The 24,734-nt window shown below is 40.6% G+C and overlaps 1 protein-coding gene across 2 annotated transcripts in view; it reads left to right on the top strand.

Annotated features, from left to right (window-relative positions):
* The window catches only part of LOC125330791 (glypican-5-like), a 339,300-nt gene that overhangs the window by 91,638 nt on the left and 222,928 nt on the right, over positions 1-24,734 (top strand). Inside the window, exons 4-6 of one of the 2 annotated variants that reach the window (XM_048314414.1) lie at positions 18,363-18,493; positions 22,818-22,877; positions 24,412-24,537. In XM_048314414.1, coding sequence (XP_048170371.1) covers positions 18,363-18,493; positions 22,818-22,877; positions 24,412-24,537 — 317 coding nt within the window. The remainder of the gene's footprint in view (positions 1-18,362; positions 18,494-22,817; positions 22,878-24,411; positions 24,538-24,734) is intronic. The other variant, XM_048314415.1, reaches the window with a different exon arrangement.

Below are 24,734 nucleotides of genomic sequence, written 5' to 3'. Positions count from 1 at the left end.
GTGTTACTTGTACTTGGCATTATTTAATTTACTTTTTCATCTGTGTACTGTCTGTTCTTTCACAGATTGAATCGAGAGCCCTACTTTCACTTATCCCTGTGCTGCTTTGCTTGTCCCATGCAGAGATAGGGACTAATAAAGTGAGCATACTTTATAACTGCCTTTTCAGTATAAAGTGCCTTCAACATATATGGCAATCAGGCCATTGTACTTGAGGTTAACCCCCAGCCCTCTCTGAGCTCAATCCTGAAAAATAAACAAAACTCTGCGAAAAGAGGTTTACTTGGCAGAAGGATTGAGCTAACATTATGGATATAAAAACATTTCTGCAAGAAACCGAGCATTCTGGCCCCAGTCCCATAAAGCACTTAAGCACAGGCTTCGTTTTCAAGTGAGTAGCAGACTGACTGACAGCTAGAAAGGCTGAACTCCTAATCCCTGACCCTACGTGTGCAGCAGGACTCGGGTTGCTCGCGCAGTCGTGCCCCAGCCAGGGCTGCTCCTCCATGCCCAGGTGGGATGGCAGGTCCCAGGTGACAGCACTGGGGTTTCTGGGAATGGGCACCTGGGCAGGTGTCAGGTTGTGCTGCCAAAGCCTGGTGCCTTGCACGGGGTGGGCAGAGCTGCAGAGCTCTCCCTTGCCGGGGAGAGGAAGGAAAATGTGAGGAAATGGTCCCTTACACCCGACAAGAAATTTCCACCACCCAGCAAATTCCCAGCTGTCATGTGAGGGCTTTTGTGCTCAGTCTGTCCCCTTCTTCCTGAGCTAAGCTCTTGCTTGCAGCCACTGTGCACATGATTTGTGCTGTCCAGGAGGAACAGACACATCGAATCACAGGGGCTCCTCTGCAAGGGGAGCAGGAGTGAGCAGAGGGCTGATCTGTCACTCAGCTGTCAGGCATCCTGGCATTTTCATGATGAATTAGGCTCTGTAGATGCTTTGTGGCTTGGCTAACAAAGAGATATTTTTTCTTTACCAGATTCCCCAGTGCTACCCCTACAGTACATGATTTTACCAAGATGATTTTTAATAATTTGAAAATGTAATACACATTGTAATGTAATAGCATTTGAATGAAATGAAAAACCATAAACATTTATAATTTTATCATGTATTTTTTTTTGTTTAAGATTGTGATAAAGCTGCATTCTGGATACATCACCAGTGTCTGCTTAATAAGGTTTTCTAATTTTATATGCTTTCTGGTTTTGTGTGCTTTTCCTTCAGAGACCATGGGTTGATTTTTTGCATTGCAGTGTACTTTTGTGTGTGTTTATAGTTTTATATGCATTTATGATGTTTAGTGAGCAAGCGCTAATTTTGTGTGTGTGGTGTAAGTTACAGGTACTTATTCTTTCAGAATATTTCTTTTCTGTAAAGTGAAGTGAGTACTGTAGTCATCAATCTTCTTTTGATCTCCTTAGTGTGTTTATACGTATCACAGGTGCTGATTGTTATTATGACCTTTCTTCTTTCTGAAACTGATTTGCTGTCTGAATCTTGCTATTCAGTTGGTATTGATGAGTAATGGGAATCAGTCTTCTGGTCTTTAATTTTTGGACCCTGGTATAAGTTGGTGTTGGAGTATGAGATGACATTCCCTTTATTTTTGCATTGATGAGCATTCATAAAGTGGAGGTGACAAACTTAAGGCCAGACATTCCTGTGTTCTGCAGAAAGTCTGTATTGGCTTTCCACAAAACCATGAAACTTTCTTATTTTGAACCAGCTTGGAAGTGTTGTTACCTAAAAGGCAACAAGGCTTCAAAAGTATATTTTTTTGAGGTGGCTACTGATGGCAGAAAGTTGCAGAGAAAATAAGTGGAACAAAAGGTTAGTTCTGATTCGATAGACATGGCTGGCATTGCAAGCAGACTTACCTCCCACACCGCATAGCAATGAGCAGGCAGCTTGGTGAGAAAGTTCAAACTGCAGAAGATTATCCTTTCACAAATGAATTCTTTTAACAGGCCCCTGTTGAAAAGGGTAAGATTATACCTCTGAGGAGAAGTACCTCTCTGAAGAAGTGCTTATGCCACTTACAGCTTATGGAAACTCTTAAATCTTTTTGAGTAAAAGTAACAAACTTTTCTTCCTTTAACAAGATACACATTTTCTGTCAAGAGCAGGCCTATTAATTGTGAATTACTTAGGGACCTAATACTCTGTGGAGGAAAAAAATACTGAGATTTGCATAGCAAAATACTCCCTTTTTACTGCTGTGCTTTTTCAGTGCCTGAAAGTTTCTTCAGCTTCCAAGCCATCATATCTAGCACATTTTTGTATTTCAGCTCATTTGCTTGTTATGAGTGTGCACTTTGCGTTCTTTTGACACAAAGCATTGAGTTACAGTGCCATTCACGTTCAAAATTATGGACTGGGAATATCCAAATAAAGGTTGTCACAGTAACTTGTTCACTACTCCACTGTAAATACAGAAGCTCTCGAAATACACTGAACATGGGCAAGATCATATTCCTAGAGTTTACTAAAAGTGGAGATGTAAAAATTTTGGTTAAATGAAATTATTTTGATCTGTTTCAAACACATCATCTAAAGAAAGCAGTAAGACTTAAGTGTGACAGTGATGATGATATGCCCAAAGCATATGTATTGCATTTAAGTACAAATTTGGAAATTGGTGTAATGTTATTTACACCTTTGAAACTTAAATTAGGTCCCAGTTCTGCTCCAGGTAATGAATCAAGAGTGAAGTATGGCGAACCCCAGTCGTAGGGGCCATGGTGGATGTGTTTTCTGGGATACTTTGGTGATGTGATGTCAAACATCCATATTTTTCTGTGTAACTGATCAGTTTGATGTTTATGTGACTTTTCTAAATTCGCTTGTGCGAATTATGTCCATTTACTTGAGGCAACTGAACTTTTTTGAATGTGAAGATATTTTAAGAGAAAACAAGCCCCTCTTATATTTAAAAATCAGAACTAATAATTTTAATTTTCTGCAATTTTTCATCTTTTGTCAAGGAAAACGTAACATGTTTCTAATAAAACATGCTGACATGGTTGGTATTGTGCTCTTGCACTTTTTTTTTTTTTACTGGAAATTGTCTTGCTTGCTGCTTTCATAAAATTTGCAGTCTTTTGATTCCAAGGTCAGATTCTTGATGACCTTGACATTATTTAGATTTTATTTAGGAAGTAGATTCTGATACTGATATGAGTAAAACGTCCATAATAAACTATGGAAAAACATGGAGAAAATGACAATGAAGGGAGGATTTTCTGTGACATTTCACCTGAGCCTTTTGATCGCCATGTGGTTGCAAAGGTTGGAGGGGGAGCTTGTGTCTGTCAGATGTTGCTGCCGTGATTGGGAGTGAGCTCTGGTGCTTTGCTACATGAAGATTTTGCCCTGTGTGGTGAAGGCAGTGCTGTCCTGCACGTCTGAAAAACTGGATCTTGTTGTGAGTTGCAGGGAGGGAATATTTTCACCACCATCACAGGGCACCCATATAAGAGTCTGGGTGCTGCTAAATATTACTTAGCAAGCCCCTGTTCCTTCTAAAACCATCACTCCATCCTTCCAGTTCCCACTTTTTTGTGTTTCCTTATGGAAAGACAGTGGGGCAGTGGGAGGCCAGCAGGTCCTTCAGCAAGTCAGGGTGTCAGAAGGAAGGTTGAGGAGTGAAACTAATGCTTAATGGGTCATAAAAGAGTAATCTGAAATTCTGGAGTTGCATCAATCCCAACTCCTCTAGCCAAATTAGGTGAAGGCACTGGGATTTTGAGGAGGCAGGCAGCTGTTGGAGCTGCAGTATTTACTCCTGAGGATTACGAACAAATAAAGCTCCATTTCCTCTCTTGTCGTCTGTGTGCCATGGCTGTCACGGACAACTTTATGCATAACTTGGTTACATGAAACCCTTGAGAATTATTCCTTGCAAAAAACAATGAAAGCTTATCTTTGTGCTGGGAGGCATTTTCAGGAGTGCAGCATGGGGACTGTGTTGGGGTTTGGTTTCGATTTTTCCCCAGAATGCATGGAAATCTTTTCCTACTGTCTCCATTTGACGGCATTTCAGATTTATGGATAGATTCTAAAAATGATCTTCTGGTGTTTAGGTATAGTTAATATTGCCTTATTTTAGCAATGGTTATGGGCTTTCAGATTTTAGGCTAAAGAAGACATCTGTCTTTTCACTCTAAGTGTTTTCTTTAGACATGCAGATGCTACAGGGAGATTAAAACAGAGTGAGAAAGGTTTTCATAGGAATGGCTTTTTTAGGATGTGGGTTCATTTTTTAAGATATCCAGGTTTTAAAGGTAAATGAATTGGGGACAGATAACTGCTTTTTGACCACTGTGAAATTAATTGCTCAAATTTTTGCTGTCTTCCTGCCAAGTACAAAGGAAACAACACATATACGTGGTTTATAGTTTTATCAACAAAAACATGGCAAGTATGAAAGCTTATTCAATTCACAGTGCTGCGGAATGCTCTGTGTTTTGTATCCCTCTTGAATTTCAATGGAATCTGGTAGATTTGGGAATAGAGGTTCAGATTTCCAAATAAATGGTATTTCAAAGTTTATTTGATTAGGGCATTTCCACTGTGATGTGGATATCTTTTGTTTGGTAATTCAGTCACAAGTGGAAGTGAATTCTATACGTCTTGTTAATTTTGCCCTGTGGCCTGCTGTGCTGGAATAAGTCTTTTTCATGTGTATCGGTAATAGAAGTAATTTCTTCTCCTGTGTCGCTTTCTCCTATATTGTTCCCCTGTTTCTCAAGCAGAAAAAAATTAATTTTTTTAATGGGACAAATCCTTTTCATACAGGAAAATTCTCTTAGGAATCTGTCTTTTTTTTTTTCAGATTAACTCTTAGGGAAATTAATTAGCAGTCTGTCTTTTTTCCATATGATTATTTGGCTTTGAGGGTTGCCATCAGAGCAGGAGGGGGAAGTTCATGAACCTTAACGATGCATGTATTTCTCTTAGGCCCTGTTGCACACAGAATTGCAGCTACCAGAGTGAATAAATTTATTTGGTGGTATAATCCTTCACCAATGGAAGTAGCAGTGGTTCTGAGTTGTCAGGCAAACTTCTATAAAATTAGATTGGCTTAACTAAATGCCAGCAGTAGCTACTGTACTTTGCTTCATACTGGAGTTGAATATAGTGAATGCCAGTGAAGTTTTAAAATCTAAAAGAAAATAGCCAAAAGCAGCACATGTTCAGATGAGGAATTTGGTCATGCATGTTTTCCAGCAGCTGTTTTTATTTTAGGTTTAATTTAAAATACATTCAGCTTAATTCCATCTTCAGAATCATCAAAGCCTACCAAAAATCCTCAGATTTTGTTTCACAGAGATCATTATCAAGTTCTGAGCAATTGTATGTTTATTACTTTCATATTTTGCATTTCTGGGGTTTCGTATACTACCCAAGGGCATGGTCTAACTCAAAGAATAACAGGAATCAGCATGCTTTTCATTTACCCTTTTTCATTATTACAGGCATCCTGTATTAAGACCTGTTTTAGTAACAAGCCAGGTTTACTTTTTAACCTTTCATGTGCTTTATTAGGTTGCTGAGATTTTAATTTTTTATTTTTTACTGGTTATGAAAATAAACGAGTTTTGGTCTTGATTCCTATTCATGCTATTGCCTTTCTAAAAAGTTTTGTCATACGAAAGTTGTGTATACAGATCTTTTCAGCAGCTGATCAAAGCAGCAGGAAGGCCACAGTATAAGTGAGAGGAGCCCTTGGTGTCTGGTTCTTTTCCTAGGAGATTGTTGCACCCTGTGGACAACTGTCCTCAGCACGTGCTTCACCCACTCCAACAAGCACTTGAGCCCCACTTTGCTTCTCATCAAGTGTTCTGTGCTGCAGGGTAGTTCAGAGTGGCAGTGACCAGGCAGACAACTTCATATAAAGGCAGCAAAAGGTGTTTGCTACAAAACACTGCCCTCCTATCCCAAATTATATTTCTTACATTAAATAATCTCAACCCAAGACATCTGAGATCTGGGCTCCAGGAGACACTGAAACCCCCTGAATTCAGGAGAGAGTTTTCTCTCCATCATTGTTCAGTCCTCTTCCTCCATCTCGTTATGGTGACAAGTTTTGTCATGTCAATTCTTACCAACCAGAAAAAAGTGGGACTAACAGTTTTTGCTTAGGGAAACAAATAGCAGCCTGCTGTTTGCTGGTGTTTGATAAACTGTGGCTGAAGGGTTTGAGTGAGCTGGTTGCTGTAGTCTAGTTGTTATTCTATTTGTCCTGCATGCATACTGAATAGTGAAAGTGGTCCTGTTTACAAGACTCTCAAGATGCTTTCAGCATATTTTAATAACCAGTTCCAATTAGCACAACACTGGGCCAAACTGGGCCCCAAGTGTACAAGATTCTACAAGTAAGTGTCTTGCCTCTATCTAATCACATTTCCTTGCAAAAGTCTAAAATTGAAAATGAAGCTGTAACTCGGGTAGATTATGTGGTAATTAATTGACCCCAGGTATGTGTATATTCCCCAGCTTTAACTTTTTTCTGCAACCAGATGATGACTTTTATTCTCACTGGTCTACCATGCTCTTGCATCAAGAACTTGCTCCTAAACAAGACCTTCAGTTCTATCCCAGTAGATACTGAAATTGAACTTTTGGCTGATTCATTGGCTACGTTTGGGAGAATGTACCCCAGGATCTGCAAGATCAAAACCTTGCTGGATCCTTTTAAGTAATTCTTATCATCACCCTACTTAAATGAGGAGGTGAAAGGATGGAAGCTGGGTGAGCTGTGGGCACCAGGCTATGAGGATGGAATAACTGCGCTGCTGGTTTGCAGTAAGCATCTGCAAATGACCATTTAGTTGGATGTGCCACTGAGGATGCTGTAAAGAAGGCAAGGCTAGGGCTCTCCAAAATTGTCAGTTCACAGGGAAGTTACTAAAGAAGTTGCAACCCCTGTTAGAGCTGTGTGAGTGGAGTGGGTGCAGCAGTGGGAGCAGTGTGCTGTGCATGTCTGAGGTGCACGGCAGCCTGGGGTGTGTGACCTGCAGCTCTGTGTCCCAGACAGGACCTGCTGCCCCCCGACCACAAGTGCAGCTCGCTAGCTACAGAGAGATGGGCTTCAGACTAAGCCACCTAAACACTACATTACTTTTTCCTTTTCCTTCATTTTACGTTGTTGTGGGCCAGCTTTTCGAGGGCAGTGTCTCTTGGCACATGTATTGAAAGGACCAGCGGCTTAATTTAGCATCAGTTTGAGCCAGTAGTGCTTTCTTCTGGCTGGAGAAAAAGGGAAATTAAGCTCCTTTCTGCTGTACTGAAGGAAGTAAAGAAATAGATGTTTTTAATGAAAAAATTTGGTGCATGTTTTGAAAAGCAGATGAGCACAGACCATGTGGCTGAAATCAGCTGCTTCCAGTTCCTGTTTTGGGCAAGTAAAACAGTGAATGAAACAAGTTTGTCTTTTCAGGGCAGTTTAATTTCAGCCTTAAACAATGAGTTGGGTTGCAGTGGTGACTGCCAACTCCTGTTGCTATGCTGGGCTGCTGGGTGGTCTTGGACATTAACTGGATGCATCATGCCTGCATTATCTATCTGCACATTCGGGTCTGCAGGGCAGCCGTGGACCCAGTCGGATGTTTGTGAGACCATGCTCTTGAGATGTGTAGCCCAAATCCACAAGTTAGAGACAGGCAAGTACCTAAACATGCAGGCAGTTTGCCAAGGCTTTGGACCTCAGAATGTGATTTAATTGTCAAAGAAGTAAACTGGTTGTCAGGAGTTGGTCAGTTCCAAGCCTGCCTATGTGGTTTTTTTCTCAGATTTGTTAATCTTGCTGCCTTAGCCTCCTTGTCTGAGAAATGGGGATAAAAATAAAGGTACTGCCTGCCGTGAGGTGGCTGTAAGATGGGAAGGGTGCAGTGTTGATAAATGCTACGCAAGACTGGAAGTGAACAGATGGCTTCCCAGAAGCATAGTGGTCTCATGGAGCATGTAATTGTCCTGGGAATGCTACACTATGGTGTTTGCTAGGCAGGCAAGTTCTGGCAGGGAACTTTTACTGTGCTTTGCTTAATTTTTTTTTCTGTCTGAATTGAACTGTTATTTTCCCTTCTAAAATTCAAATATATTTTTCTTCTCTTTGGAAGTGCTTAGAACAGGTGTTGAACAATAGCTATTTGACTACACCAAATGTCCATCGGCCTTGGGAGTTCTCTTGCCTCCAGTTTTTGTCTGGTATTTTATCCTGTTGCAGTGGCTTAAGCAGTCAGTGTGCTGTAAGGAAGGGAAGCCCTGTGTAACTTCTAGAGGTGGGAAACAAATGCACTGAGTCTTAATCTTCCGTTGTTGACTTCAACAGGGGTGAGATGAATCTTTAGTAAAGTACATAAACATGAGAGAAAATGTAGAGGTTTGTCGATGATTATGTATCTTTTGTTGTCTTCTGCTTTGGGTGTTTGCTTGGTTTGGGTCCCTTTCTGACATTTCTTGTGCTGCAGTTGAGGATCCACATCTCCAGCAGGAACATCCAGTTTTTAAATTTCCTGCTCTTAAATGTCCTTTGGAATGTCATCTAGTCCAACCCCCATGCTCGAACAGGGTCATGCAGTGCTCAGAACAGGACACGGCCCTGCCAGTGCTGAATAGAAGGGAAGATCATCACTTCTAAAATACTCTGGGCTACTACTAGCCTTTGCCTGTAGGGCTGGCTCGGTTAAAATTTTCTGATCCCCAATCCAATGCCCTTTTGGGACATCTTTTCCATGCAAATTCAGGTTCTGTGCTGAGAATCCAGATTTTCTGTCAGTTTTCCATATGCATTCAGTGGGCTGTGAAGTTTCACACATGTTCACCGTGCTGCTTTTGATATGATATGATGTCTAATGTGCTGCTTTACTGCATGGTTGATAAAGCATGATTGATTCTTGACAACACTGCTGACATTAATTCTGCCTGTAGTCAGAGCTTGTAACTCTTTTCCAGTCAGTTACTAGCAAAAGGTTTTTGGGAAATGAATGCAATTACAGTTGGTGGAGTGACTGTAACTCACTGTTGACTACACTCCATGTCCCTTCTTGAATTTGTCTCTCTTTAAGTACGACTCCATTGTAAAAGGAGACTTACTTTTGATTATGATGTGTTTCTAAAAGTAAAAACATTAAGTTTTCACTACCCTCCAGCTCAAAAACATCCTGTCTGGTTTCCTTCATGTTTTTTGAGATTGTATAGAAAGTCTGGGGAATCTCAAGTTGAAAGAAAGGCTATTATTTGTTTGCTCTTACTGCAGAACTACATCAGAAAAGGTTCAGAGAGGTACATGAACACATCTCAGAAACTTCAGTGCGACATCAGTGAGGAAATCATTCCTAGGCTTGTGAATAATGGCAAAACTCCTTGGCTATATAGAAAAATATATAGAATGGTTTAAAGTAAATCCTTCTGTTGATTTTGTTTTAAGAAAGCATGGATCAGAAATAAAGTTTAGAATTAAAAAGGCCTGACGACCATAAATGAGGAGTCGTGGTCTTGGATGCTGTTCTAAGCATCTTTATTCCTTGTTTTCACGCTGTTGCTGTGCTCTAACACAGATCTGCCATAATGGGGCCATTCCTGCACCTGAGCACAGTCAGAATGAATTCTGCAGAGCAGCCAGTCTCAGACCGAGTTTTCTTGGGACCGTGTTTCCTTTATTTATCAATTGGTTCTTGACTCTTTACGTTGAAAACAAGATGCCCTTACTAGTAAATAAGTTGTTGTCTTGCTAGAAAGAGCTCTGTCCTGATATTCAAAGGTACAGTCTCAAAGGTCTGATCTGAGCTTTGCACTTAAACTTGCAGATTTGGTATCTTCACAGGTTTCAGCTGCAGAACTGCTCAGCCAGTGAAATGACATGACTGGTTTAATAGTCCAAACAGATCTCCATTTTAATTAATCACTGTAGTGAATGCTCAAAGCATCCATCCTTTCCCCACGTGAGCAAGGTGAGTCTGCCTGCCACATGTGCTCAGAAATCAAAGCCTGGTGATACAGGTGAGGCCCAGGAGATCTGATAATTCAGGTCCCCAGGGGCGGCTCCACGTTTTAACTCGTGCAGGGTCCCAGTCCTCTTTGCTAGTGAACCTACCTGAGGTCCTAAGGTAAAGGAGCAAAAAAAGTGGCTGTTTTGGTACCCACTATAAGCAAAACATCTCTACTGCCCAAGGAGGGATTTCCTTGGGAGACAGGGGAAATGTCTGACAATTTGCTGATAAATGTAATGTGTTTGTCTCAGCGGGAAAAATGTCTTCGAAATATTTTTTTAAAAGGGTGGCTGCCTGCTTGCCTGATAATTGTGCTGCCTACTATTGCTACAGGCCTTGGATAGTTACTCAAGTCTTCAGTCATCTAAAGTTACTTATTTGTGTTCAGAAAAAAGGCATGCGAGAATATATTTATTTTGACAGCAAATGTCAGCAAATCATAATTGAAATATCTCATGAAAAAAGAAGAATTGAATGTGTTTATCAGTCTTTTCTAATTATTATGTTTGTTAAATGCAAAATGGAAGGTTATTCTTTCGCTGCAGGTCTTGACATTATTTTTGACATGTTTATTTAAGGACTGCATGAACTTACAGCATTATTTCGTCTAATAGGACAATGAAAATCTAATGACCTTCTGACTTCCTACATATTTTTGTTAGGTAACATTCATGATGTTATTTGGAGGAGAAAGCTCAGGCATTTTGCCTATCCAATGAAATGCTTGCAGTAATGATGAACAGAAAAAAATAATCGTAGAAGGATTTAAAATTTTTTGCTGAAAATTGTTTTTTTTTCTGCTCTTGATTGCTATCTTTGGCAAATGTTTTCAGGGTTGATTTGTAAGTGCTCTTATAAATATATAGGATAGGCATGACTTCATGTATCTTAAAATCTGGTTTCCATTTGCACCATCAGCCGTCCCTACGAGGGATGCTCCCTTCCCTCTTTTATGCGTATGTATGTATGTAATGACACATTTTTTATTTGTATAACATATTTAATTATCCCCTGAACAGACTCGGATGTCAGTTTAAAGTAACAGAAGAAGTTAAGAGATTTGGAGTAAACTCTTTTACTTAGGGAATGTTTCCCCCATTTATTTTCCTGACACTTGGTTCTTAGGCTGTCTCTACCTGCAAAGAAAAGGGAGATTTTGTCCAGAAGCTGTCAGACCTGTGAGCCTGAGGACATTTCTCTTCTGTGTGGACATTCTGCTTGTCCCTTCACCACTCTAGAGCTTGTCCCAGCTCATGCAACTTCCAAGCACCCTGCAGAGGAAGAGGGACCCACGCAGAACACACACTGGTTTTGAGAGGCATTTCAGATTGTCTGAGAGCCTCTAGTACAAAGTTATGTAGCCTATTTGCATGATTAAATATCTAAGTAATGTACTGTTTTACAGACACCAAATCACTGTAAGTCATGGAGTGAGCAAAAATAGATTTTGCTCTGTGTTGCTGTTTATTGTCGTCTTTTAGATATTCTGTAGAATGCCAGCCACATGAAAACTGCTAAGAAGCAGTTCTGCTTGCGTTATACAAAGCCTGGAGACAAAACACTTCACTGAAAGCTGTCTGTTGTACCAAAAGGCCTTTTAGGATGTTTGTTTTGTATGTCTGGGCTTGTGCCTGAATACCTGAGTGGTGATGGCCACCTACAAAAGTGTGTTAATCTGAAAATGAAGCTGAATTGCATGTTCAGAGAACTATGTGACTGAGTTGTCCATGGATCAAATCTGGCTCAGGGTCCTAGTAATTCACTGCAAATTACTATTTTTTCATATATGAAAAATGAGTGTCTGCAGTCAACTCAGCCAGTTATTTAAAATCATAATTCCTGCAATTCTGGTGTAATTATGATTGCAGTAAGTATGTGTAGAGGAACATGAGACTCCAGGTGGGTCAGACTAATGGTCTTTCCTACCCAGTTGTCTTTGGCCATACCAAAAGGAGATGCTGTTTATAGGGAGAAACACCCCCTCTTTCAGTAACCTCCCATTAGTGTCGGTTCCTTATGGCACTGGGCCATCCTGTGAATTCTGCTGCTGGGCAGCTGAAACAAAGAGGACTGACTGTGCTGGGGTGGTGATCAAACTGGCTATATTTAGTGAAAAGGGTACTGGAGAGAGATCTTGTCTTGGGGAGCTCTTGGGCGTCATCAGCAGGTCATGTATGCCTCAACATTGCTAAAATTAATTGGAGAAGAACGTGACTTACCTATAGGGACTAGAAGGGTGACACGCTCGGTTTTGGCTAAAGGTGTGTAGGGAGGTGCCTGAGCCTAAGGAAAGATGTTGATTTTTGGAGTTGCCAGCTGGTGAACTGCCTGAACCATGGGTACGATCCCTCCTGCCTGTCAGCCCCGCCCTGCAGCTCTGTCTAGCTGGGCCAGCTCACAATGAGCCTGGGTAGCCCAGCTGAGCCCTCATACTGACATTGGGCTTCTGTGGCTTGCAGGGGGCCAAGGAATGTCCCCAGTGGAGGTGCTGGTGCCAGCCCTTGCTGCCGGGCAGGGACAGCTGGTGCCATGGGGAGCCAGTCTGTGCCAGGGACCATCAGCAGGGATTGCTGCTGATGTTTGGGTGCACTCTGTGCACCACTGGGGCAGCCCTAAAAGGATTTCCTTATTTTATGTATGTGTGCATGTGTGTGTATTTGTACAATTTCTCTCTGCTACTTTTTGTACTTGGTTATTGAACCTTTGAAGAACAAACTGTGAAGGGTTTTTCTTTGTTACATTTTAAGATTGCAGTGATAAAAGAAATTCCAGGAATATTTGGATAATTGCTTTCCCTTAGGAATGGGTATAAATAGTAAACACGGTAACAGGCAATACCATTTTGATATACTTTAAGTAATTTGAAAAGTGATTAAAGGGAAATTTGAATAAAACCTTTTAATTGATTTTGTTATGTTATCTTTAAAGTCATCTCATTTTTCTGAGAGCTCTTAAAGTGGCTCACTTGGATTGGCTCCCAATGGAATTTTCTTTTAATACTAGATTATTGTAATTAATTACAAAATTTAGCTTAACCTTTGTAGGTTTTCAATATCTAAAGACAAATGTCACAAGTAACAAAGGCCAAGGAAGATTAGTCCTGAATCTAGGGGGGTTGTGGAGGTGAAGGGGAGATACATTTGACCTCTCAGGTGTTGCTGGTATTTCATTTTGGCTTTGTAAATAATTACCACTTCTCTTTTCAGCTGGACAAATATATATACAGTTAGAACAAAAAGGTTTTGAAAAAATTCTAAAAAGACAAAGTTACTGACTTATGTGTGCTTAAAAGATTGTGGATGTGGAGGTGCACCGTGGATAGTTTGATACACTGACCAGTATATGCAATTTTAAAAGCCAGTGAGAGCAGAAAATAACAGCAATGTAATTTATGGTAAACGTTTGTTAGATACAAACTGTGTAGAATTCTTGAAATGCCTGATGTCATGTAAGGTATTTCTTTATTTTACATTTTTCCAGGGATTCTTGACTACTCTCCCTGTGAACAAAGGCTGTGCATGTGCGTTTAGATGCAGTTTTGTGGACAGGTTATCTCCCACTCTTTCTTAATGGTGTTATAGAATAAGGCTCCAAATTCTCATCATTTGCACTTTTATCTGGGATAAGGTCTTGTAGAATTTGATTCATTTGGATAACTGCTGCAGAATTTGACCTTTCCCTTGCCCAGTGTTGCTACCTGAAAGGATCTCTTCTGCCCTAGACAGAACACATAGAACTGTATTTTTTATGGATCTAAATTCTGTGGCTGAATTCTTTGATGTCTAAGTGTGAAGTCTGACAGAAGGTTTTTCTGCCCCTGAGGAATTCATAATGCTATTCTCCTTGGAGGAATCTCTACTATCTAGTAAGGGTCAACTTCTCTAGCTGCCAGATTTCAGAAGATTTGTAGGAAATTAATTTAAATTGAACTATTCAGTAGACTCAAGATGAGAGAGAAGAGAATGCTCCCATCCCAAGTGAAAGCCAACATATTCCTGTAGGAAAATGAATTTAATAATCCCTTAGTTTGTTTATGGATTGCTGAACTCTGCTACCAGCAAAATGCTCATAATAGAAAACATAATCCATAGGGAGAGAATATTTAAAAGAAGGCGAAGTCAGAGGTTATTTGCTCTCTTGTCTGATTTTGTTCAGTAAGATAAAGGCAGTAGCAATGAGCTATGAGCCCTGACTTGCATTTTATCATATGGGCTCCCACTCAGCTTTTGAGCACTGGAAATTAATGTTTTACAGCAATACTCTAGTAGCAGATGACAGCCATTGCAAGGAGGGGATTCTGTGTTTCCATCATAAACTCTGGTTGGTGCTTGGACAGCATAAAATGACCAATGATGGTTTCTTTCACCGTAGGTAATCAAGTGATACAAGGATATGTCTGACCCTGAGGAAGTGAGACCTCCTGGTGAACATGCAAGTCTGAAAACTCAAGCCTGATTTCCCCATATTTCAGTGTTTTTTGCTTCCCTCATTTCACTTCAAACTTGGCAGCTGGAACCTGAATTGGAGCAAACTCCAATTCTGCTTTGAAGAGTGTTTGTGGCACTTGCAAGGCACAGCAATTGGGCAATGCAATGGAATGGAATGGGGGCTGGGGGATGCAATTTGTCACAGGTGTTTTACAGAGCTGGCTTGGGTTGGGGACAGATTGGCAGACAGAAACCTGCAGGCAAATGTGTCAGTGTTTTAATAATAACTCAAAACCCAATCACTGGAAAAATCTTGTATTTTAAAACACTAATCTTCCCATTATGAAATCAGAGAAAATTACTGTTCCGAACTAGTGAAAAGGTCTCTTGCTTTAGAGAGATAAGATTCTCTTGGTATCCAGAAGGGCATGACATTTTTCCCATGTTTGATTATATCAAATATATTAAATATGACCTCAGTGTTTAAGGTTACTCAAGCTGTTAGAGTTCAAAAAGATTCTGGATGAGAATTTTTCGATTTATTTTGTTAAGCCTCTGTAATAATTGTAAATAGTCATTCTTTTTAATAACAAATAGTAAGAGGTCAAAAAATGTGTATATATATGATTCTGTACTTCATTACCATGAAAAGTTCACAGCAGAAAAAATGTAGCTATGGCTAGAAAAACAGATCTTTAAGAGGAATCATTGGTGTATAAAAAAAGCTTTAATATGAATAAAAATGTCGGAATTATGAAACATGATTGATTATTCAGAAGATAACGAGGTATGGGGAATACCAGTTTTCAGCTGTAGGTGTTCGCTGGTGGAAGACCGACTTGCTTCAATATCATGGCAGAGACGAGCAGAAAGGCCTTAGGCTTAGGGTCTCACCATCAACGAGGGATGATTTTCTGTCAGTTTGTAATTTAAGAGTGGCAGACTTATTTTGGGTTTAAAAATCAAAGAACTGGGCTCAGTCATTCTTTATGTTGATTCCTGATTATTCAGAGTACTGGACCTTGAAATTAGGGTAAGAGCTTTAAGATTCCAGTCACCATTTCCAGGTGCACTGTTTCTCCTGTGGGTGGTGAGGATTGATTCACCGTCTCTGGATTAAACTGACAGTGAAGTTGTCCGGTGCCCTTAGGATGGGAGGGAAACTCTATGTCCCTCACTGTTGTTAACACCCAGGGAACTTGTAGATTGCAGGTGTTGCAGTTCCAGAAAACACCTTTTTGGCTTTTTTATGGCATGCCTCATGCTTTTCAGTTCACACAACATTATCTTATTTTTCATAAATGTCCCATCTGGAAATTTAGGTGGTTTTTAATACATGAGTTGTTCTCATTTGTGCCATCAGCTTTGTGACTGCTCAAATTAGCTAGCAAAATTCAGGCTTTTCTGGTGTTTTATTTTGCAGAAAAATACACATGTCGGAGAGTTGTGAAAATGAGTCCACATGAAAAAGAAAATTTGGAAGTCAGGTTTCTGTTTTACTCATTCAAAATCTGAAATGAATATGCCAAACAGGGATAACTCAAGAATCATGGGAGTCTCCTGGGAGGGAGTTTATTTAGTCTCTGCATCCAAAGGTGTAGGGTACACCCACATTCATGGAATTAAGTTTTCAAACCACCTGCATGTGCTGTAGGAGCAGTGGTGGGCTGAAATCCTCCATCCTTGCATGCCCCAAAGAGGTTGGGAATGAAGAGAAGCTGGTGATCCATGCTAACTTTCAGGGCATGTCCTGTAGGAAGGGGTTTGAGTAGAAGAGGTGATGAGTGGCCAGCCTGGGGCTACTGGGACTGCCTGGCCTGGGACCAGATGGGGGAGCTGGACTGAGAAGAAAGGCACTGAAAGCCTGTGTGACACAAAAGATGTGATTTGCCCTTTTATGTAACAAATTACTTTATTCTTAATGGACTAGAACTGGTTAAAATTTTCCACTGAGAAGAATTTTTCCTTCGAATAATGTGGTTTTGTTTGATATGCAGGAAACTGTTATTACTGCTTAAAAAGAGAGCCCTGAAGCATAAGTTTGGCATAGAAAATACTGAAACCTGGGCAATCTAAAGAGTCATTTCTATAGTATCAAAGATTCTAATCAAAACAAAGTGGTTTTTTTTCAGTTGGATGCTTAAACTGTTGATTCACAACAAAAATGATGACTTAAATATCTTTGAATCTTCTTTCAGGAAAAACAAAGTTAGGTGTTCTTCATTGCTTATGTGTATGAGAACAACATTGCTTTTGTGAACCACTCTGATTTTAGTTGGTAAAAACTGTCTCAAATGCATAGTGACATGATTTGAGGTGTATGTAATTTGAAAACATGAACTTTAGTGACATGATGTAATCTAAGATGGATTTTGCAGAGACCTCTGCTGGAAATTTGGGTCTGTGTGCTGTAGGAGACCTGGGAAGCCTGGGGTGGAGGGGAGAAAGCATCCTGTCCAGGAATGTGGTCCAGCTGTGTTATACCCTCTGTCCAGCTCTAGAGGGTTCAAAAGGCTTTTTTGTTTGATATTTTCATTTGCATAGAGTGGGTTTTTTTCTTTTCAGAAGTTTAGAAGGGACTGAAATAGACTATTTTATTTCACAAAGTTGTGTTTTAAAACAGTGCTGTGCTAGTCCCTGGTGAGACCAGAACAATATACACAGTGCGTGGTGTTGAGTGAGGCAGCTGGCTCCCACCTTGGCTGCTGGAGATGTGTCAGGATTAATCCAGTATGTTCCCATTCAATTGCTTCAGTTTTAGGTTCTTCACAGCATATTATACTGCATTGGGCTGTAACTGATATAACTAAAGCTGACAGTAACTGTCATGCTTATAGTTTCCAATTTTCCATATTCAGTTTGCTGTTTTTTCAGAGGAGAATGTCTTAGCTTCACATAGTAGTGGTTTTCCTGGAGGAAATGGCTAAGGCAGAGAAAATTGTCCTGTGCTTGTGCTGACACCTGCATCATAGTGGTGCAAAGGGACAGAGAAAGTTATCGGAAGTCATCTGTGGACAGAGTCTTCAGCAGACTCGTAAGGGTTCTAAAGATGCAGGAAAGTGCACAGAGCAGTAAGATTCCATCTCACCCTGGTTACTGTGGACGATTGAAGAAGGGATACCAAATCCAGTGCAGTGTGGGATGATGGATTCTGTGTGATTCAGGTCACTGGTAGCACCATGCCCACAGTAGGATTTCCTTTGTGGTCTCTTTGTGTTTGCTTGGGGATTTAAGTGTAGGTTAAACATTACTGGTTACTCATTTGTGGATTAGAAAGGGAAGAGACTTGCCTTACTATTGTCACTTACAGCTGTTACAGCAAATAAACATGTCAGGATACACGAGCAGTGTCAGATTCACAGTGCATAAAGGATAAACACAAGCTTGCTTTCTCCTGGACTGATACTAAATCCCTGATGAGAGGCTTCGGGAAGGGCAGTGAGGACTGAGTGATGTCACATGGCCTGGTTAAAGGCTGGAAGAATTGGTTATCTTCTGATTACAAGCCCCTTCAAACTCCAGATAGACTCTGCTCTTTATACATGGGGCAGATGTTCCACCAAAATCCACGTACCTTGAAACTCCTTTATGTTATGTTTCTAAAGAAAAGCTTGGTTTGCCAATACTTCGTCAGTCGCTGCTTCAGCCTGTTTCCAAGTGTGCTGTAGTCCAGGTAGCCACTGACAAATCCATGACTGCTGGATTTGACTGATGGAACATCCATTTCTGGTGTTCTTTGCCCTGCCTCATAATTTGGTCCTTCTTTTGCAAGGCATTTGTTTCCAGCTCCTTGAAGGAAGAATCCTTCCTAATCTTTCTCTCACCCAGACAATGTCTCGTGCACTGAACACCAACTGCAAGGAACAGGCAGACTTTTGTAGGGTTGTAAATGCATTTCTCCATTCACACCCTGTTTTCCTTTCCCTCCCGTTCTTACAGGTTGATAAAGTGTGTGGACAGCCCAGACAGCAAGAAGGGAACCTGTCATCAGCCAATATTGTGCCAGTGAAGGAAGTGACTGAAACCCAGACATTCATGATGGCTCACACCAGCCTGAACAATAAAAGAAGGTAACCCTAGGCTGCAGTTGCTTTGAAACAAACCCTCTGCCTCATAATCTGCACTACTGGTTCTTTGCCCTGTAGTGTTTAAGCCAAAGCCACAGCTCTGCCACCTTCTCTGTGTGCTTTCCAGCCACTGCCATCCCTGGCAGTTGCACAGGTGACTTCGTAGCATCACATTGTGGGTCTCTCCAAGAAAGGCCAGACTAGGTATCATTGCTTAACACCAAGGTGTTTGTTATTTCCAGAATCTTTCCGTGAAAATGGTGAAAGCTTTTCCTCGACAAAGTCTGAGGAAACTGATTTCCACAGTTGAGTCTAAGTACTTAAAATGTGACTGCCCAGGTCTGTAAGGACATGAGCTTATCCAGGGGCAGAAGTGGGAAGGAGGAAGGGGTGAAAAGGAAAGATTCATTGCCCTGACACCAAGTCAGCCCGATTCCACTGGACTGGGGAGGAGTGATAAGATCCTTTGGAATCTCCTTGATTTGTTACATAACAGAGAAGGAGCTGATGGAGTTTTTTAGGCTTGTTGTGTCCATCTTGGCTCCTGTTCTTCAGCTGTGCCTCATCTGAGACACCTACAGCTGAGTTACTGCTACTGGCCTAAACAGGAGTATCCCTGCTCCCAGATCTCCTGAGTTCTTCTGTCACTTTACCTTGTGTAGCTCCTGAATTGGCTTTCTATACATTCTAAGTGGGGAGGAAAGGATGCTTTTGGAATCCCACTCATGCTACACGAGTAGATGTCAAAGCAAGCTGCCCATACAGTCACAGTGCCTGTTTCTGGCTGACACATTGCCCTCAGTAACAGCATCATTAATCTGGAACAAGCCAATACCAGCATCTAAACCACCCAGGCAGTCCATGTGTATCTCTGTCTGTTGGACAAGTGGATGACAGACAGCAATGTTAACATTTCCGTAGCCTGGGTTCTGGAGTTTCAGTTGGGAAGATGAGATTTTTATCTATTTCTGATTTAATTCTCAGCTTGCATGAATGGAACAAACACTGCTTTAAAAGATAAAAGTAGTAACAGCAAGCGAAGTTTTTTGAGTGATGGTGATAATTTTATCCTTTTGTAATTTAAAATCAAAGCATAACAGCTTGTGCTAGTGCTTGGAGTTAATCAATTTTTACCATGCAAATCAGAAAAAAAGAGCTTTAAAGAAATTAGTAAGTTCAGCAGCAAAAGTCCAAAGAACAGTTGTAGTACAATTATTGAAATAGGCTTTTAACAGCACAGAGCCCTGGGCCATCTTCTGTGTAACTCACTGACTTGGCTGGGGCTTAACACTGGCAGCCCAAAAGCCAGAGTTGCCAACCTGTAAACAGGTGACCTCTTAAATAGGTGCGAATTTGTGTCTTTCATGGCATGACAGGCATTCTTTCTCACCTGAGGATCTACTTCCTCTCCTTCCTAACCATCTAGAATTATTTGGATATTGGCTTTTCAAAATGTAAGGCTTGTAGATGGAAAAGAAAATAAACTAATGCACTGTAAATTAGACAGTTTGCCAGAATTGGTCTGTAGACTGAAAATTAATTTATCAAAAAAATCTAAACTAAGTCCCTGCTTATATAATTAGCATGAAAAATTACTGAATTACGGTGTTGACAGGTATTGTGGAGAGCCTGTGCACCAAAAATGAATGATGGAAATATGCCATAAATAGTAAGAAGTGGAAAATTTGAAGCTATTCTCCACAACTTCCTATAAAACACATGGCCTGAAGCTTGTACTTCTGCTTCTTGAAAACAATTGTGAAACCATAGAGTAAAAGACACAGTGATTGGCTGCATCACTGCATTGTTCATTCTCCATCATTTAATCACATATAATATCAATAAAAAGCAATTTAAGGTAATAAAAATCTATAATACATGGGTGAAATAATTTCTGCAGTGGGTTGTGTAAAATGCACTTAGAGTGATAGATAACTGCTACAGGGGAACCAGATTATGAGAGCAATTATGTCAATCTTTTGTGATGCCCTTCCTTCTGGTGATTTTAAGAAATGAAGAGCAATAATGTCAGCTGCCTGTCAGTTCAGGTGCAAGGTCAGACTGAGCCTGTCTGTTGATCCGGTCTGGTCCTGGTTCCAAGTGATCCTTTAATTCAAGGGGAGTATGGAGTGTGACACCAGCCTTTTAGAGTAAGGAAAGAAAAAGAGAAGGAATGAGCCAACACTCTCCAAGTGAACAGAAAAGCTGTGGCTCATTCCCTAATGTGTTGGAGCATTCCTGAGCTCAAAGAAAAGAACCTCTCTGGTTGGCACATCTGTAGGAGAAACCACAATCAAGTGGGCTCTCCTCTCTTGTATACCACCTGCTCAGAGATGCCCTTAAAACTCCAATGCCAGACAGCTACAGATGGATATTTGCTCCAGAGGTATTGAGTCTCTGCTAGGACACATAAAAAATCAGGCTCCTTTTCTGAGGAGTTTGAGAACCTCTGGTTTCAGCTGTTGTGCAGAGCCAGGGCTGCTGGTGCAGTGGGTTGTTAAATGGTGTCCCTTGGCCTGACATGGTTCTTCCGGGGGAGGTGTTTAGGGTCTGACTGGAGCCAGCCCTTCTCACCCTTCACTCTTCTGCACAGCAAGATCTGCAAGGTCCTCAAATGCACAGAGCAACTGGATCCTCTTTTGCAGTAGTTGAACCTTTTTCTTCTCCTCTTACTCTCATGGGTTCCTGGGAGATTTCCTATCTCTCTTTATTTTACTCTGCATTCCATTCCTGCATATTTTTTGTTGTGCATCACTTAAGTGTCGGGGACAATAATGAAAGAAGCTGAAACTTGAATAAATGTTGCACGATCTTGCAAGAAACCATTTCCTATGATTAAACTGGAAAGCATAAAATTGATTATTAATTTTTTTTACCATTACACAGTCGTAGTTGGGGATTAACTGAAACTGGCAGCATTGCTGCTGTAGTCATTTTTTAATGTGGAGGTTACTATAACATGTAATAGAGATGACAAGAAAATTGAAACCATATGATGGTACAGGGAATGTAAATGGCATGTACAGAATCTCAGTAAATAGGAAAGTTATTGCTGAGTTCAGCACAAAGAACTGTTCTGGTCAGGGTCTGGTCTCCTAGCAAAGTTGAATACCTGCCTTTTAGCATCTCTGCTCCATGGAACATTTCAAACCACTAAACACAGACTGGTTACAGAGCTATATATAAAATATGTTTCACAAGGAACTGTAGCATATTAGGTCCCTAATTGGAGGAAGAAGGTTTTGAAATTATATTTTTTTGGGATTTCTTTATTATGCTGTGAGTTTACAGATGTTTTATACATCTTAAAATTAACAACTTAGGCATTCCTTTGGGAATGCTTGAGGTCAATGATATCTATTTCATTTAAAATAAACTATCTATTGGGTCAGACATCACATGATTTTATTAAAATTTGGGTAATAAAGAGCTAGTAAGAACAGATTATTAATGTCAGATGCACGTTAACCACTGGCCAGGACCGACGTTTCAGCCGATCCAGATTTTCCCTGTTAGAAATTTTCATTTGGCTTTTTGAGTGGCTGTGTTGGAATTACTGCTGGCAGGTGCCACTCACCTGACGGTCAGTGAAGGTCCCTCCTGTCCTGTGGCCACTCCTGCTAGAACTGCTGCCAGAACATGTGATGGCAAAGCTGCACCTCAGGCTGCTGAAGGTGGTGCTTGCTCTCCCCAGTAAGAGCACTAAATAATTACCAGGGTTATTTCCACAGTTCTTCCTCCAATATGGCCTCAAAGTCTGTATCTCCAGTTTTGCAAAGTTGGGTGTTTTTTCAGTGGTGCAATCCCAGAACAGCAAAAAATACCTGTATTTATATTATTTATTAACAGGCTGTAAATTGCTCGTTGTACCAGAATATGAATGCTACTTGATTGTATCCCCCTTCCCATGGCTCTTAACAGTTTGTTGATGTTTTCTTGTACAGCTTCATGTATTTCCAGTGCTTCCATTTGGTATCAGTTACAGTTGATTTAAGTACCACTGAATTTACTTTCAGCTTTCTGTGTGCGCTGCATTTGTAATTCTGCTCTTATTTGAAAATGATTGGGACAATCTCTGTTGTACTTCTTTCCAGTATTGAATTGACATTTTTGATTGCATGTATACTTTGCAAAAATCTCATGATAATTTTCCTCCTTATTTATTTTCTTATGTTGTCCTATGCATGTGCTTGATGACCTTTCTTTCAAATAATTTTTACTTTTCTCTTTTGTTTCTCATTTCTTTTCCTCATTTGCCTGAATTCCTGCTTCTCCCCTACTCCCCAACCTCTCCTGATTGATGCTTATTCTCCCCGGGCTATTCCAGTTCTCTGCCTCTGAAAGCTTCAAAGAATGACAAATCAAGAAGTTTGAAAAAAATCTCTCGGTAAGAATGAAAACAAGGTGACATGCTTTGTTGTCTTTACACCTAGCTCATCTCCAGCTGTAATCTAGGAGCTGGCATACTTTTGATTGCTGCTTTTACATTGTGGGGCACTGGGAAACTACATTTTCTACCCTAGTGTGTTTAGTTTTATAGTGATGAAAAGTGAATATTTTCACTCAGTAAGATGGAGAGTTGGACACAGAATTCTGCATTTGCTAAAATACTACTTTGAAATGTCAGAGCCCCACTCTGATGAGAATGCAAACGAGTTTAAACCTCTGGGGTGAGCTGAGTAAGGCAAGCTTTAGACTCTTAAAAGGGTGCTAGTTTCCTCCTTCAAAGAAGATTCTGATTTAGAACCTGTAGAATCTTTGGCATCTGTGTTTCCTTTTGGAACTGATCCTCTTAGGCTGTTCTGTCAGGCAGCCTTCTGGCTGGACCTGGCTCTACTCTTTAAATACTCAGAGCTCATGTTTGTAAGTTGGTGCTCAAGAGGTGGAAATGCTGATTACCTCCTTGTAAGCCCCCAAATTCCTGCTTTTTTCTTTGCTTTAAATACCAGCTTTCCTGCTCTGTCAGGCTAAGTTAGTTTCTTAGGATCATGTGATGACTAATTTATCTAGAGCAGGATTTCATCACAGAAGGTAAATGGGATGGTTAAGCACTTTTGAGAAAGTACAAAGATAGCTCTGGGGAGAGATGACCACTGCCTCAGCCTTGTAGGGATAGATATTTACCAGTGGATTTGATGTTGTTTAAAGCGCTTGTTGCTCCTAAGGAGTGATAAATCCTGACTGGTGGTGTGCCGAGCTCCATCCAGCTGTACCCCAGGCACCTCTTCAGTGCAGTGTCCCCTCACAGCCTGCCAGGCTCAAACACTGGAAACTAGAATGAGTCCTTTGGCCTCCACGGTGGAGCTGCTGAGGGAGTTCTGAGCCAAGCACAGAGCTGTGATAGCTCGAGCTCAATCTGTGTCCGGCATCTTGTTCTCTGTATCTTTAACATATCAAAATGGAGCTTCTAAAGCAGTGGAGTAGGGTAATTTCTCATTCTGCAATACTCTGTTGTGTGCTGAATTAACACTTGTTTTGTTAGTTTGTTTTTATGGCTACCTCAGCCAGGTATATATTAGAGGTATAATCAGATTATAAAAGAGGCAGCAATTTGCCCTCAAGGCAATTTTCCATAAACAGTCATCAGAAATACACCGTCTGTACTGGCCATGCCTTTAATGATGATGTTTTCTCGATGTTTTTTAATCTGTTTATAAAGAATAGGTGTAGCCTTTTTCAAATTTTGTGAGAGACCTGTTAACACAATGTGTTAAAAGCACCCCTTATGTGTATAATTACGTGTATTGACACTGGACTAATTAAAACTGGATGATTTATAAGGAGTAGAAATACACTAGAAATAGAAATTACTCAGATTACTTATTTTCTAAAGTCTTGCTCTGGTGGAGGGTTAGGCTGGCAGGGGGTTTAGCTGCTAAGTTTACTGTTGTGTTGTTAAATGTGTTCTTCCTACGTTACAGAGAGTTCATCAATTACATGAAGCGGTCCCGAACCTTTTATGCCTCTATAGCAGAAAGGCTTTGTGATGGAGACCTGGTGATGAGAGACAGCTCAACCTGCTGGAATGGAGAGGATGTTGTCGAAAGGTAAAGTTACAAGTAAAAGCTTGCTGTAATGGTGAAAAAGGTGTCTTCACATCCTTCTGATGGTTCAGCAGCATTCTAAGACACTGTTGCCATCGTAAGTTTTTCATCGTAGTGAACTTAGTGAATTGAACTTGTTTAATTGAGAGAGGGTTTTGTTGAAGTAGAAGCTTGTAATTCCTGAGTTTTAGGTATCTGTA

The sequence above is a fragment of the Corvus hawaiiensis genome, chromosome 10 (assembly GCF_020740725.1).
Source record: "Corvus hawaiiensis isolate bCorHaw1 chromosome 10, bCorHaw1.pri.cur, whole genome shotgun sequence".
NCBI lineage: Eukaryota > Metazoa > Chordata > Aves > Passeriformes > Corvidae > Corvus > Corvus hawaiiensis.
The sequence above is the reverse complement of the archived record's forward strand: the minus strand, read 5'-3'. Positions and strand labels throughout refer to the sequence as shown.